Genomic DNA, 15,972 nt, shown 5'->3' with positions numbered 1-15,972 from the left:
AGGACATATATAGGACACGCTCGACTGTTTGTTTATTGGAAGGATGCTGTGAGGCTGACCTTTGCTCTTGTGACTATTGATTCATTGTTGGCACTATAAGATTTTAAGTGTGTGTAAAAGTCAGTCTAAAGCCTGAAATGTAAATATTCCGTGCACTGCGAGTTAGGCATACGCCAGGATTACATCAGTCAATGTTTAACTTAATGGCATCTTCTCTCCGCTGCAGGTGGTTGCTCTGAACAAGCGCAGCAAGGAGGCCGAGTCTGCGTTCCTGGGAATCTACAAACAGCTTATCGAGGCCCCAGGTGAGTCTCCCACTAAGACCAGAGATGTGCATCTTCACAAACAACAACAGCAGCAGCAGCATAAACAGCACAATCACACACATTACTTCTAGAATTATCTTTGCCGCTTCAAAGATCGCTCCCTGGAGATCAGCTCCGTCAAACCGCTATCACTGGACCTATACACACAGTGACATATCATGTATATATGAACATACACAAACCAAGAAAGTAATTTTCTTGCTGTAGATAAATATGGCACCACAGCACATGGGTATAAGATACATAAAACCCTATACCCTGTGGCTCTTATCTATTTTTCAAAGTCTGTGCTCTCAGAGTGGTTTCCAAAACTCTGCGTGAGGCCACTTCAAAACCTAGCGCTGGTCCTTGAGTGTAGCCTGGCTGAGGAGCGAACACATCCTTGAGGAGCTCTGCTGTTGATTGTGGAGGGCCAATTAAAATCCCAACTGAAGTCTGGCTTCGTGTGGAACGCAGGCCCTGATGAGGCCAATGGGGGGAAAAAAAGGGAGAGAGAGGGGGCAAAGACAGTGAAGTTAGTGCGGAGGAAAGACGTATTGTGTGTTTATTCAGTTGTTATTCCAGCGCCGGGGCACATGTACTGTATTGCTCTTTGTTGCAGGAGACGGCGGCAAAACGCAGCCCAATCTCAGTCTAGATCAGAGAAACACTTGTGGCAGGAGTAGAGAATGCTGTTTACAGATTCAATGAATACAAGATAAAAGTCTGCGTCAGAGAAATAGCGACGGCAGCAAGTGACTTTTAAAGGTCTCCATTTTTCCTTGAAGTCCCCTGCTTGATATTGCGCCAGCACACACACGCACGCACACAGGCACACACACACACACACACTTTGAATGGAGTTATTTCCTTGATAAGAAATACCGTTCTTTGAAGATGTATTCAGTTTGATTTCCTGACCTATACCTTTTATATAGAGGCCTTAATTTAAGCCCAGGAGCATCTTGTGGGATCTATTTGTCACAAACCCCTCTCAAGTAGAGTAGACAACTAACAGCTGTTAGGTTCAAGAACAAAGACTTAAAAATAAAAAGAAAGGCCACTCTCACCCAACATGAACTCATATGTGTAAGTAAGAAACTATAGCAGCTTTTATTTTTTCGATGTACAAAATAACTTTTATCCTCTCTGTGTATTTATATACAGTGTATTTCTTCACACACAGTGTATGTGTAGTCATTATATTGAGTATACATTGGTAGACCTTCCTGTGTCAGATTACATCAGGTGACATAATACAGCCAGCCTTCTACCTCCATTTGACCTTACCTTTACAAAGGGAGTCTGTTTCACTGTATCACTGTCTTCTTTCTCAGTCACAAAGTACTTAACAGTGGCAGGCAAGTCGCCTGAAAAACAGATCTCATTATTTACTATACTTGCTGTTCCATAAGAGAAAGTTACTACTTGAGAATGTTACTGCATTACTAATGATAACTGTAATAATTACTCAGTGGAAAGAAAGGTAAAAACACTACTTATTCTTTAATTTAAGTTAATAATCACTTACCATAGATTTTATTATAACAAAATATCATTCAAATGTCATTGTTTTCCACTGTAGCTGAACCTGTTCTTCTGTTAATGCCTCCTCTCTCTGTAAATCTCGTTTGATTTAACTTGCTTTTGGTGTGTTTTTTTTTTGTTTGTTATTTTTAAAATATTTATTCATTTATTTATGTTTAAATATATCATTTTTGTAAGGTCGTATGTCAGAGACCGTCTGTAATTTTGAAAATAAATAAATAAATAAATAAAACACTAAATAAAAAGTTAAAAAAAAAAGCTTCCTGGAAGAAGTAGTTGAAGTAGCCATATATGACTCGTTACTTTGCCTAGGTGAGTGAAAATTGCCCTCCAACAACTTTAAACTTGTCACACCCACTTCTGTACTAAACGTGGAAAATGCTAATGCTAGCAACAATGCTAACTAAAATGCTAACCCAATTAATTACCAGAGGCGTAAATAACAAGATTCATCACAATATTATTATCATTATTGTAGGTTAAATTAACACCACTTACACACAAGAATACAAAAGTATAAAAATTGGCTCAGTGATAACTGTCAAAGATTATAGATAAAATAATGCGAGCCACTATTACCGCAAGCATATGGCATTTTATAGCTTTATTTTTTACATTTGGGGTTGTCGACATTTGTCCATTTTTTATGGGTTTTTTTTGCACTTGTTTTTATTGCATGTAACATAATAAGTTGTTGTCAATTCATTTCACGCGTCACTCTCTCCTGTGCTCCACTGACTACTCTATGCTCTTTGTGCATATGTGTACGGGCATAGGAGAGAAACTACAATAACTAAAAATAACAACACAATACAGACTTTCACACTTGCTGAAATGAAATGAGTAGACATATATTATGTAAATAGGCTTCTGCTGGGGTACGACAATGACACTTGGGCCAACCCCATGCAGAACTGCAGTACATTGTAATACTAGAATCTGCAGTAATAAAGTCTTCTATGAGCCATTGTGGGAGTTAGTGTCGCCCTGATTCCCCTGTAAACGACAGGATTTTTCCATTGGATTTTGGATTATTGCAGAAAATAAACTATATGGCTAACAACTGTTTATAATACTCACACAATTTGTTCAGCAAGATAATCTTCACAGAGAAACAACACTTTTGTGATTTCTTTAAGCATAAACGCAATTGCCAGAAGTAAAAAGCTGATGTTAGGCTATAAACTAACTACACGAAGGTCACATGACTTAACGTCACTACAACAAGCCTGTAAAGCCGTGTTCGGAGTGATGATGTGATGTAGTCTCATTTGGCTACTTGTTAGCAACCATAGTGTGGGTTATTTGGGATATTTACTGGTGTTTTTTATGTTGTAGAACTAAACGTGAAGATCTCTTAAGCTGATCATTTCAGGCATCTAACTGAAAACCCATTCAAACCCCACTGGCTTCAAGGCGAGGGACCCAGGAGTGCTGAAATGTTAACTCATTTCTGGGTTTTAGGACTCATTCCTGCACCACTGTATCACATTTATCAAGTATTTGGTTTTAATGCAGTGGTAGGGGAAAACCTGCGTTTTCTAGCATAAACTAGCCTGCTAAGAAAGAACAACATGTAAAAAGTTCCTCTTCTTTTGGCTACGGCTAGCCTAACCACACATTCAGCCACTGTGCCAAGGCATCTGCCCAGGATTCCTTACCCTCAGGGGAACATGAAGGCAACAGGATACACTCATGTTGTGGGTAGTGGGGTGTCAGTGGGGGGCCTAGGGGGGAAAAAATGCCCCAGGCCACCTTAACAGGTTGATCTGGCCATGCGGGCTCTATATTAAAGGGGAAAAAAATCATCACCTCATGGTACTACCCCCTTAAAGGGGACTTATTATGCGTTTTTGGTTTTTCCCTTTTCTTTATTGTTTTGTGTAGCATTTTTGTGCTTGTAAAAGGTCTCCTAAGTAATAAAGTCCAAGCCAAAGGGATCTCTCTCCCTCAGAAGACACTGCTCCTAAGCTGCCTGAAAGAGCTTGTTTAAGTTTCAGTGTTTACTGCCGTAACTTAGTGATATCACAGTGTAACAAATACAATAGAGTGTGCATAGAGAGAGCGAGCTGACCAGTCAGAGCAGACTGGGCTTCTGGTAGACGGGACATATGCTCAGACAGACTGTTTCAGAAAGAGGTGCTGCGGCAGAGGGCTACATGAGACACATGATGTGTTTTTTTTAAACATTAAAGCATGTTATCCTATTCTAGTTGACCCCCAAAATACAAATATGATCCAAAAATGAGCATAATATGGCCTTTTTAATACCTCAAAATGAGTGGCCTAATAAGGGCGTATTGGCAAACTTATCTATGTCCCAACAAAAAGATTCTTACCCAACTCCTGCATAGTTTTGTTACTTCTGCGACACTTCTGTGATGTCAACACAATGCAGTACACAGCCCTTATCTGTGCACAACTGTAAATATTGCAGAAGATGATGAAGATGATGTGAAAGATGGCAAGCTATGACTGGTCAGGGTCCAACTTGTAGTCTGCCATGACTTTTCGCCAAGTCACAGCAACAATTTTACGACTCATTGATTGCCTAATCTGACACAATGACCACCCCGAAAGGCAAAAATCTAGTGTCGACTGATCCCGACATTAACTGCCTTCATTGCCAGATATCCCCTCACTTCTGTGGCTGCAGCCAGCAGAGGCCACACCACTGAGAGTATCTGTGTGTCCGGGCCCTTGCAGTATCTGCCATCTGTGAGGAGGGCCTACAGTATCCTGCGCCTGTTTGTCACTGTACATCTTGCTGCTGGTGTCCAAGGTCACAACTCCCCCCCTCTCCTGCCCACCCCTCGCTAGAATGGATGACTCCAGGTACACCGGAGGACAGTCATTTGGCTGTGGCCCCACTTCATTTCTCTCTGCCCCTCAAACACAACAGTGAGCGTTCCCACCATTCCCCCAACAAATGCTACAGCTCATGTATTTTTAATCTTTTGACAGATGCAATTATTCTTTACACGCCGTGCTCGTTAATCTTAATGCAGTTATTACTATTCATTGCAGGACGTTTTTCCCTCCTATTATTTCATTTGAAAGTGCCTCTCTCACCGTGTGTGTGCGCGCTCATTTGTGTGCCGACACTAAGGCCTTCGGTCCAATCAGAGCAGGACAACAGCAGAGTTAATGAATGCAAAAGGCGAACAAGGAAAGGGGGGAGGATGGGCGCACGCAGCAGCAGCTCAATATGTGACCTGTTGTATCTGGCTATCATTAACATCTGGTCACATATCAGTTATCCACTTTGCTGGCCCGCTATTGAATACAAATAACATATCCGTTACGTTTGTGAGATTCCAGCATGATAATGTTTCGCTTTGTTAATGCGAGATGATGCTGCTGTTCAATGGCAAGTAGAATGCAACAGTAAAGTCAGAACAGAAATAACTTCTTGATGCATGTGATTGAAGTGATTTCTTGCCTTTTATGAGGCCCCTAAGCCGAGATGTCAATCCACTGGAGTGTTTCATTAGCGCTCTATATTTTGATTTGCCTGTGACATCTCCCCATGCTGTGCACTGTAACTCCTACCCAGTCTGGGGCTTGAAAGAGGCCTGTTAACAGTGTTTCCCTAACAATGTTTATATCACCTCCGCACGGTTTTGATCAGTGCAGATAAACACGTCCTGATCACTGAACGCTGAAAAACAGTGGCAGCTCCTGCCCGAATTCATCGGTTTCCCAGAGATGCGCCGAACTTACTCTCTCTTTTTCTTCCTCTCCTCCTCCTCGCCGCCGCACTCTGCTCTTCTCTCCCGGAGTGTGTGTGCGCGCGCGAGTGGCGTTTGAACGTCTGCGTTTGTTGCCACCTCTGTGAGAGCAGCGAGGCCCTGTCGCCAGGGGCGTAGCCCTGAGACTGACGCTCCAGGTGTTTGCTCTTCCTCGCCTCCTCTCAGTGCACACACTCATCCCTCAGGATCCACCCCACTCCCTCTCTCCTTTAGAACACAGCTCCTTTTATCTGAGCGGGGAGCTCACTCAGAGTTTGTGAAGATTCTGATCTGAATACACCCCTCTAAGTCTGTGTGTGTGCCGGGCCTACGGCATGTCTGAGGTGTGCGAGTCTTCATGTGTGTGTGCGTGCAGCAGTGGGAATGTTATGGCAACAGTGCTTGCTAGTGGTGACCAGCGGAAGTGCGGAGCGGAGCACAAGTACAAGCAGCTTTTTGTCACATTAAGCCGCATGTCTTGTTGTGAAATGAGATGGTTATAAGTGCCTTACATATTCACATCAGATGTTTCCCTCGGCTATGAGATTATCAGAACAGAATGCACTGACCTTAGTAATTCAGAGTCATTCAAATGCATAAAGAATGGTTGTCCTTCTCCAACCTTTCATATACATAAGCAGGCACCAGCGAGAGAGAGAGAGAGAGAGAGGGAGAGAGAGGGAGAGAGGCCTGCGAGGCACAGCCAGGCTGGCTTTATTGTAATTTTGCAGCTGAGTACCTACAGTCAGGATGAGAGCAAAGAAGGAGTGCCGTGCGCGTTTGTGGCAGTCTGTTGGAAAATAAGGACGTATAAAAGCTGATGGAAAATGAAAGCTCTCTGGGCGGGACGAGATTATGCACAAGTGATTAATAAGAGCAGTAATAAACAAAGGCCCAGGAGATGTTTGAGGTGCTTAATAATGCATTATGTTCATAAAAGAGCCGGGCCTCTCCAACTGATCCCTGTGGAGTAGGAGACCCCAGAGGGACCAGGAGAGAGTGTGCTCTTAAAAGACAGCAACTGTGTGTGTGTGTGTGTGTGTGTGTGTCTGTAGGAATGCCTGTATCTGTGTGTGTGCCTGAGAGCAGATAAGAACCATGGGATTCAAATCTGTAAAGACCACAGAGTGATGACGTTAATTCATTGTGATTTGTCTTACATGTCTCATAAATAAGACTGCGAGGTGCGTTTTTTTATTTTTCTGTATAATTTCAAGTGGAGTTTGGTTTGGATGTCATTGGCACTTCTTTTCTCACTGCAGCATCTCGTGTTAATTTTAAATGCTATCTAGCTCCGGCTGCACTCTTTGTTCCGAGCTTTAAAATGTCTCGGTATTGATGTCATTCCTTCTCCGTCCTTCAGTCTGTCAAACAAAGACATGGAACAGCAATGAAAGAGAACAGGTTAAGAAGTTTCTCTTTCAGCTTTGTTGTGTTCACACACAAAAGCCGCCGCTTCCCACAATCATTTTTTTCATTCCACCCATCTTTTTTTATTTTAGTATTTTCTCACTCCTCCTGCCACTTCAAGGTAAAGCGACACTCCGTCTGAAAATCAAATGCTCGTTGGTCTCAAAATGCACCGCAAACAGAAAAAAAAGTTGTGTTTATGAATTTGTCGCAGGCAGTTTGTGTTTTTTCTAATCGAAACTAATCCTTGACAGGCAGAAGAAAAGAAGTGGCAATTTATCCTACATACCTTATATCACTTTACGTTGTCTGTGAAGGTGAAAGTAAAGACTTAGTGTTCTCTCAACCTACTTTTGGTTCTTGACAACAATATTACAGCAGTGTTACTGTTTGTTGCAGCAGCGGCAGAGCGTGTTTATGGACCTTGAAGTCCACTCAAAGGGAAAAAAAACAAGACTGTTTTGAATGAAAAGAAAAAACCTTGGAGCACAGCCTTGTAAATTAATTTGTTCGTGTTGTATGATGGGAACACAGCTGGCCTCATTAACATGCGCACAACAAATAATTATAGCGTTTTTTTTTCTCTCTTCAGCCAGCCAATGCTTGGCTAATGGGCTTGCTGGGTTAATTATGTCAGAGCGTAATTACACAGGGCCCAGGGAGACATAATGGTGCACCCTGCTGCGCCCACACCGCCTAATGATGGTGTATCGCTGACAGGGCCAAGACGGACCGCCCCGACACACCTGCTTGTCTTGGCGCACACCACCCTGGTCCACCCCCACCCACCTAGACACACATCCTGAACCTGTGCGCCATCCTCCCCGGTGCCACCTGCAGTCCGCTGAGCCGTCCAGCATCTGACAGGCTCTGGCTCGTGCTCAGACTGAAGGCTCACCCCAGATACAGCAGCCGCCTCCCGCTTTGAGATGTGCAATAGCACAGAAACAGCAACACAGTGACCACAAGGAAGCTGCTACAGGGTGGCAGCCTCATTATCGCCCAGCCAAAGTGATGAAACTCAATATCAATGCAGCTGAGAATGTGCAAAAACAGTTAAAAGACCTGCTAACATTTGTTGGCTGTTTGTAAGTCTGGGCTTATCACAACTTGGGTCTTATTTTTATACATTTTCCATCTGTTCTCTTGTTGCTAATAATATTGTAACTTTGTAACTTTGTGGACACACACACATCAGGTTGCAGGCTAGTGTGAGCTTCAAAACACCTCCAGTACATCATGCTTGCTCCAGTATTTATTCAAACAGATTTTTCAAACATTTTTTTTAATATAACAGTCTAGTCTCTCTTCCATTTCTGGATATTTATGTATAACCCTAACTTATTTCAATCTAAGGTGTACCTTAGACTCCCCAGTGTTGGGGAGTAACTAGTTATTGTAATTATAATAAATTACATTTACTAGGAAAAAAGGAAATAAATTGGAGGTAATAGTCAAAAACAAAGGGGTTGCATCCAAATGAATTATTTTTGGCAAAAAGTTTATATGTAAAATTTTACATTAATTCTTTTGTTTTGCACCTTTTCACCATGCAGGAATGTCTAATTTTGGCACAGTCTGTTTCCGGACATTTTTTTTAGCTTTTTTGCCCAATTAAAAAGAAAAACAGTTGTCAAAAAAAAATATCAAAAAGTAACCTAATGTAATAAGTTACATTCCTTTGATGAGGCTATTAAAATAGTTACACTATCTATAAGATTTTTAAACAGGGTACCTAGTCATTTGTAAGCTATTATATTTCCAAAGTAGCTTTCCCAACACTGACCTCAACCATTTCACCACTATATTTCTGTTTTGTGTGTCATTTATAATTATCTTGTAAATTTAGACAAGCAGTCAGAGGATCAGACAGCCAAACTTTTTTGGCAGCAAAAATAATGGCCAAGAGTAAAATTATTCCCTAAACAGTTTTAAACACAGTTTTCAGACTTCTGGTGTGTGCATACTTTTCACTTTTACTTAAAAATCTATTATATTAAATGTGTATAAACTATTGGCTTGTTCACAATCTGTCTGATTGTCTGACTCCTTGAGTTTCTTGCCTCACTGGACTTTGCTTTAGCATTGTCACCGTGTTACCACCGGCCATTACTCTACGGCAAGGCAGTTATTATAATGTATATTACGGGGGGCAAGTCTTCCCAATATTCAAATATGCTTATTCCCCTAATAGTGATTAAAAACAGAAAAGAAATGTGATGCTACAACAGACAACCATGCACTGCCATTTACAATAATCATTGGCAAATGTAATCACAATTATAAATGATCTTGAAAAATTTCCATTATTATTACAACCTGTTTCAGTGTAATGGTGTACTGTAGTTTGTCCAAGGATGACACTTTGCAGATTTGGCCCCCTCAACATTGACTCCATTGCTACGGCCCTGCTCCCATGAGTACAGTGATGGAAATGATGGTCAAAGCTACAAAATTATGACTTAAATTGTAACAAATCATAATGTTGACTCATTGTGAGTGAACAAATATGTTCATGTTTCCACAATGACATTATTGAACCTGTCTACTGTATGCTGTCCCACTCTCCTCAGTGGCAGTGACTCCTCCAGAGCCGGCCCCGCGTTCACCAGAGAAAATGATGTATTAAGTGTCCCGTGATTTATTAGTTTAAATGAGCTGCTGTTGCCCGATCAGTTATCATGACCTCAGAGCAGACATCCAATCATCTATAATTAAGATAAGTCATGAATTAAAAATTGATCCGTTTATTTTGCCGTGAGAGTGATGTGACTCACCTGATGTACATAATGCCTCGTCAGCTGAGTTATGTTTCTTGATTAACAGGAAAGTGAGCGCTTGGGGTCATGCTGAATTCCTCCTCCGTTGTGGGGTTTATTTAGTGGATTTAGCGTCAGAGCTGCTCTTAAAAAGAAGCTCCTGCGCTTCTTATTAGCTACATCAATTAGCAGGTCTATTTTCCAAAGTTATCAGCAGTCTTTCTGGACTCTCCTTCAGTAACTGTAGATCCCGGGCCCTTAGAGAGTATCCCTGCTGCTCTACTTTGACGGGGGTTAATTTTGTATACAGACTTAAGTTATATCCCTTCACTTTAAATTTGACTTTACTTTACTCCCCTGCCACTGATTGATAATCCTGGCTTGTCCATGTGTGAGAGATCCCTTACTATAATCTCTGTCCTTTGATCATTAAAAGTTGAAAGGATATATGGGAAAGAGGCTGATAAAGTGATTTCTGTGACAGTGGGTCGATGGAATAGCAGTGCTTTAAGTCATCCTGTTTGTCTTAGAAGAGCTCTGCTCTTAATAGTGATGTCCCTTGTGACTGATGCAATATCTCCACAGCTGGTGTAACAATGAATGCAGACAATGTTTGACTGTAAACGGTCCTGGGAAAAAATAGCTCGATCAATTAAATGGCCCAAAATGTTTGTCTGATGAAAATGCAGATATGGCGAGCTGCAATGCGAGGCCAGGATTTCAACAAATTGCACATTGCAGAAGTTTTGGCTCTCTGATGAGCATTTATTTTCGTGGCCTGCCGGCTCCGAGTTTGCATTCTCTCTGTGGCATCTGGCAAAGTTTAAACGTCTGTGGCTCCAACTTCTTATGAAAAGTCACTTCAGTCAGTGCCCATACTGAAGAAGGGATCCAATTGGGTTCCACACAGAAGTCTAAGATGAGTGGATGAAAGCTGTGGGAGAAAAGTTTGTGCAGCAAAGCAGCGATTTTCCTCCTCTTTTAGAGTTTTGAAGGGCTGCGGTGTGTGTGTGTGTGAGAGAGAGAGAGAGAGCGAGAGAGTGTGTGTGTGTGTGTGTGTGTGCGCGTGGCTCTACATCTTGCCTCCCCCCTTGTCAAGGAGCTCCCCTGAGCTTCCCTCTCTGTGCTTTGGCACTAGAAGTCACCTCCTTTGGTGTTCGGCAGGCAGGTACACAACAGGAGCAGCTCTCTCTCTCTGAGCTGTTGAACTTTTCGGGAGGGGAAGAAAGGGAAGGGGAAGATTAAAAACAGCCCTGTGATGTGGAGTGCCGAGCTGCCTCCTGAGAATTCCTGGCATAATAATTTAAATGATCAAATGATACAGAGGAGACTTGTTAGCTGAGAAACAGCCTCCTAGTTGGCCCCATGGGCCCGGTGCTGCCGCGCATGCATTGCAAAACAGCTTCTCTGTTGTGCTAAAGAATCCCGCTTTTTTTTTTTTCCCCCTTTTCAGGAGCAGACTTTTTCTACACTTTGCCTAGGTGTATACTTGGGACTTAAGACTCCGTCACATATTCATGGCAATCTTTTTGTCTTCTCTGCCATTCATCAGCACGTGCGAAGACTCATTAGAGTTGATTTCTGTACATGTGAAGGGTCGCAACAGCACTTGTGTCATTAGGTCCAGCCTGTGAAAATTTTCAAAGGCGCCTGAGTGGGGAAAGTCTTAGAGTCACTCTTTGGAAACAAGTCTCAGTGGAATAGTGTGTCTGTGTTGAAACTGCGATGCAGAAAGCTCTGTAAAGTGCTTTACAGGCGGTGCGCACAGTAAAACAGCTATTTTGCTTTTTTTGAAAAGTAGGAGTGTATGGATATCATGTGAATCATACGAGCTGTTTCTACAGAGATTTGTTTGTGTCTTTTTCCATAGATCCGGCACCTGTGCTGGAGGCCTCACACACCCTGGAGGAAAGGCTGCAGCAGCTTCACAGTTCGGCCCCAGACAGCGAGGCCCTGGTGCGGGAGATCAGTGGGCACTGGAAGAAACACCTGGAGTGCCTTGAAAAGACAGGTTAGGCTAAAACCATCTACATCAGGGAGCAGTCCCACATGAATTTAATTTTTTAAAATGCTGCATAACAGTGGCTGCTACTGTACAGGTCTGAAAGTACTGAGAAGATTATTTAAATGCACCAGGTGTTAGGAAGGCTGTAAATTCAACCAAAAAAAATACCTGGAGAGATGTGAAAATTGCTCACCTGAAGATGACTATTTTAAATTACCTGTCATATTGCACATGTTTGAGAACTCACCCCAGCCTTTTTCTTGCACACACAGAGCCCTCGGGGGACGGCCCAGCAGTCTCAGGGGCAGCAGCGACAGAAGAGGCTCCAGAATCCAGCTCTCCAGCCTCCCTGATGACGCCCAACAGCACACCGGCTCCCGGGGCCCCAGGCTCCCCACAGCAGAACCACCAGGATGGAGCTGAGGACCGAGGGTGAGAAACAGTGAACCACTCCCTCCCTCTGACTGACAGCCATTATAGATGTGCATTAGATTTTTATTTACGAAATTAAAATGCTCCAGAAACATATTTTGTTACACTGCTTAGCTGTAAGATGAAAGTTTGTGACCCTGCCGCCATGGTGAAAACAGTCAAGCGACTGCACCAGCCAGAGCAAAGTTTCTCATTTTACAGCTAAACAGTATACTAAAATATGTGAGCCGAGAAATTTGCAATGCAGTAACAGAGTCTTTATTCATATTTGATCAGTGCTGCCTAGTTTGATTCATGAGAAGTAATTGACAGCTGCGTTTCAGACTCCTCGGCTCTGATTGGTTGTTTTCATTCAGCTGCAGTGGATTCTAACAAATGCCACTAGGAGCACTAAGAGAAAGAGATGAAGAACGTTTTTTTCCCCACAAACCATCTGTACTGCTGTGTGGATAACAAAAACTTACTTTTTAGTTTAAACTTACTTTAAAGTTACCAACTGCAGCTTTATATGCCTGTGTCATCCGGTTCCTATAGCACAGACCACTGTCATTTACTGAAGTCATTATTTCTGGTATGATGTAAAAGAAATTCAAAGATCGTCAAGGATTAACCTTAAATATTTTAGACCTTTTCCCTATGCAGAGATGTTCTCACTCCGTTTTAGTGCTCTTTCAGGCAACAATATTCAATTTTTAATGACGTAGGATTAGATTAGAGGGTAATTTATCTTCTGTCTGTCACCCTGTACAGTAAAACCTAAATGCCCCCATTAAAGTTGTCCTGAAGACCATCTGGGTTATAGTGTGACACCTGCAACAACGGCAGCAGTGAAACGTTATAAAAAAAGAAAAGAAAAAAAAGAAACCACAGCCAAATCAAATAAGGCTCCAACAGTAAAATGTAAATATATCTGCTTCTTTCAATTTTAAGTTGAGTTCACTTTTAAACTTGTCAAACGTGCTGTTTCTGGAGGTGGAAGGGTGGTATGAATCCTTTTTTTATGTTGTATGGCTTTAATTTGCATATTGCAGCTATGTGTGGTCATGGTGTAGTGAAGGAACTGACTGTTTTTTCTTCCAGGGAGGAGGAGGAGAGCGCCAGTGTTGGTGTGGCTGACAGACTATCGGAGGCCGAGGAGAAGATCAAGGTTCTGCATTCATGTAAGTGGTTTAAACACTGACATGTACTGTACTGTCACATTTAATGTCAGTAGGTGTTTAGGTACTGTGTGGTGCCAGCTGCTGAAACACAGACACCCTGCTGCTGCTTTGTTGACACAGCTGCAAGTTAAAACTAACATTTTAAAATAAAATTTGATTTTCACCATAACAGTAACAGTTACCATAATCTTCAAATGATTCAATGACTATTAAGCCTTTGAAATCTGAGCAAATTGGCATGATTTCTTTCAAGAGCAGTTTAATGAGAAATGACCCAAACATTAGCAAGCTTTGGTAAAAAGTCATAAAAAATTCAAAATTAGCATAAAAAAAACAAAACACAGGAAACAGAAAATAATAATGCCATAATAAAATAATAATGATAAATACAAATAATAATATTAAATATCCTTATTTTTTCTGTAACCTAATTTTAAATATATCACTACAATAATTTTAATAAAATTTTCTGGGCTTTTTTCCCTCTAGATTCTTTTTAAAATAATTTTCTGATAAGTCCCTCTTTTTTTTTTTTAGGTAAATCAGATAATTTTCTTCTCACCTTGTAATCATTTTTGCAATTTGCAGGACATTTTATGCCAAGTTGCTTTCTGCATTTTTTTGGATAGAAATTAAACCAATTTTCTCAGGTTTCAAAGGTTAATTCAGGTTTCAAGGATTAATGTCTGCACATTGGTTATGTTTGAATTTAAAATGGCCTTTATTTTGAAAAGATATTAAAGGGAAAGTTTGGAATTTTTGAAGTGTGGCTGTACGAGGTATATATCCATAGACAGTATATCACATACAGCAGATGTCAGTCAGCAGCTCCAGTTTGGAGAAGCAGGTTGGAGTCCAACATGGAAGTTGAGCAATATACCTCCGTGGATGGGGGCCAGCAACAAAAAGAACAAATTTTAGCCACCTAAAAAAGCCAATACCAGTTTAAGTGTATGCTTTATTTTAAAAAATTGTCACCGTGCTGTCAGACATCGCTTTCTAATGGGAAACTGAATCCATTATATCCCTCTCTTCTGAGACAAACTCAATTGAGAAAAACAGATTTAACATCTCTGAACACAGGAGCTGCTGGTCTCTCACTGCCTCGATCACTTTGTTTGTGTTAAGGGGCGTTTCCAACAACAGGTCGGTAAGGTTCAGATCAGTTTGATATGCATGTTTTTGGCATTTCCTTTGCGAAAAGTTGTGGATGGTACCTTTAGTACCTATGGAACTGTTCCCATTTTTGGTCACCCCTCTGTTGGGGTACCTAGTAGACAGATCTGGTACTAAAAGGTGCTCGGTGTTGAGCTGTGGCTGCTTTAACTGCTATTCATACAGTGACAAGCTTTTCATACATTAGTGAACTATAACTATAACATGCAGCCTCTAGCAGCAGCTAAACTAAGGGCTGACTGCTGGCAACTTTTGAGGTGCAATCTAATCCTCACTTTAAGAAAAATAAATGTGTCGGACTGTCGGAGCTTTGTTAGGTGTGCTCGGGCAGAATAAACCCCTGCTCTTGCCTGACAAGGAGTCAGTGCACAAGCCTGCTATTTATAAACATCCCATAGAGAGACTCTCACTGCAGCCTGCTCCTTTTTGTGCAGCCCCGTTCTGTGGATGAAAAACGAGATGCAGACTTCACTCTGTAGCCTTTGATGGAAAAGCTGCTTTATTGTGTGACTCTGGCATTTTAAAAGTATTATTTCTGATTCACCAAAGTCACACAATATCACTAACGTTTGAAGCAACAGTAGACTAGCAGCTCCGTTTCTCCAAAATAAAGTTACTGTTTTTGTCCATGGAGTCTGGCGGCTTTGACGAGAGCATAGATTGGGATCCAAAGCCGTTAACGGCTTCCCTGTTGGAAAGTGACAAAAACGCTCTCAATATAGCGTACACTTGGGCTGTTTAAGGATGGATCTTTTTCAGGTGGCTAAAATACGTTTTGTTGCTGACCCCCTCTACAGCAGTACATTGCTTAGCTTCCCTGTTGGCTCTTAACCACTCTCTATAACACCACTTTAAAAAACCCAAACTTTTTGTTTAATGTAACCAAAAATTGGCAAATAAATTCAGTAATGCAGCTTTAAGGTCAAAGTTCACTTTGTTTTGAATAAATGTCTCACTTCCCTGTTTTCCTCTCACCAGCCTTGAACACTGCACAGACAGAGCTGCTGGACCTGCGGTGTAAATACAACCAGGAGATGACAAACAAGTAAGAGTCCGCCTCTGATTTTGCAATTTGTGTTTGCATCACCACCTATTTCTCACAAACTTTTTGACATCTTCCTCCTCTCCCTCAAGTAATGGTAGGTACACACTGCCATCTCTGCCGCCTCCCTCCCCCACTGCGCCTCAGCGTAGCATCTCAAGCCTCGAGGCCGCTCTTCTTTATTTTGCCTACATAAACTCATGTCCAGTGCAGAGCTGAGGAATGCCATTGTAAAGGCGGAGAGTGACTCAGCCACTAATGCAGGTCGATGAGAGAGGTCTGTGTTTGCCTTCACTGGCAGCTGGGCCATGACAGCCCTCAAGAAGAATTGCTCCATTTAAAGATTGCTTCAGAAAACACTCTACCTTGTCCTGGTCTTTGAGCGCAATGTATCCACCGCACGC

At 41.9% G+C, this 15,972-nt stretch overlaps 1 protein-coding gene across 1 annotated transcript in view; it reads left to right on the top strand.

The window, feature by feature from the left end:
* The window catches only part of cux2b (cut-like homeobox 2b), a 107,593-nt gene that overhangs the window by 67,642 nt on the left and 23,979 nt on the right, over nt 1-15,972 (top strand). The window contains 5 exon segments of the mRNA XM_042489033.1: nt 227-305; nt 11,624-11,764; nt 12,031-12,190; nt 13,271-13,350; nt 15,505-15,571. Coding sequence (XP_042344967.1) covers nt 227-305; nt 11,624-11,764; nt 12,031-12,190; nt 13,271-13,350; nt 15,505-15,571 — 527 coding nt within the window.

Source organism: Plectropomus leopardus, chromosome 6 (genome assembly GCF_008729295.1).
Source record: "Plectropomus leopardus isolate mb chromosome 6, YSFRI_Pleo_2.0, whole genome shotgun sequence".
In the NCBI taxonomy this organism is placed as follows: domain Eukaryota; kingdom Metazoa; phylum Chordata; class Actinopteri; order Perciformes; family Serranidae; genus Plectropomus; species Plectropomus leopardus.
Note: the sequence above shows the minus strand (reverse complement) of the source record. Positions and strands in the feature narration are given on the sequence as shown.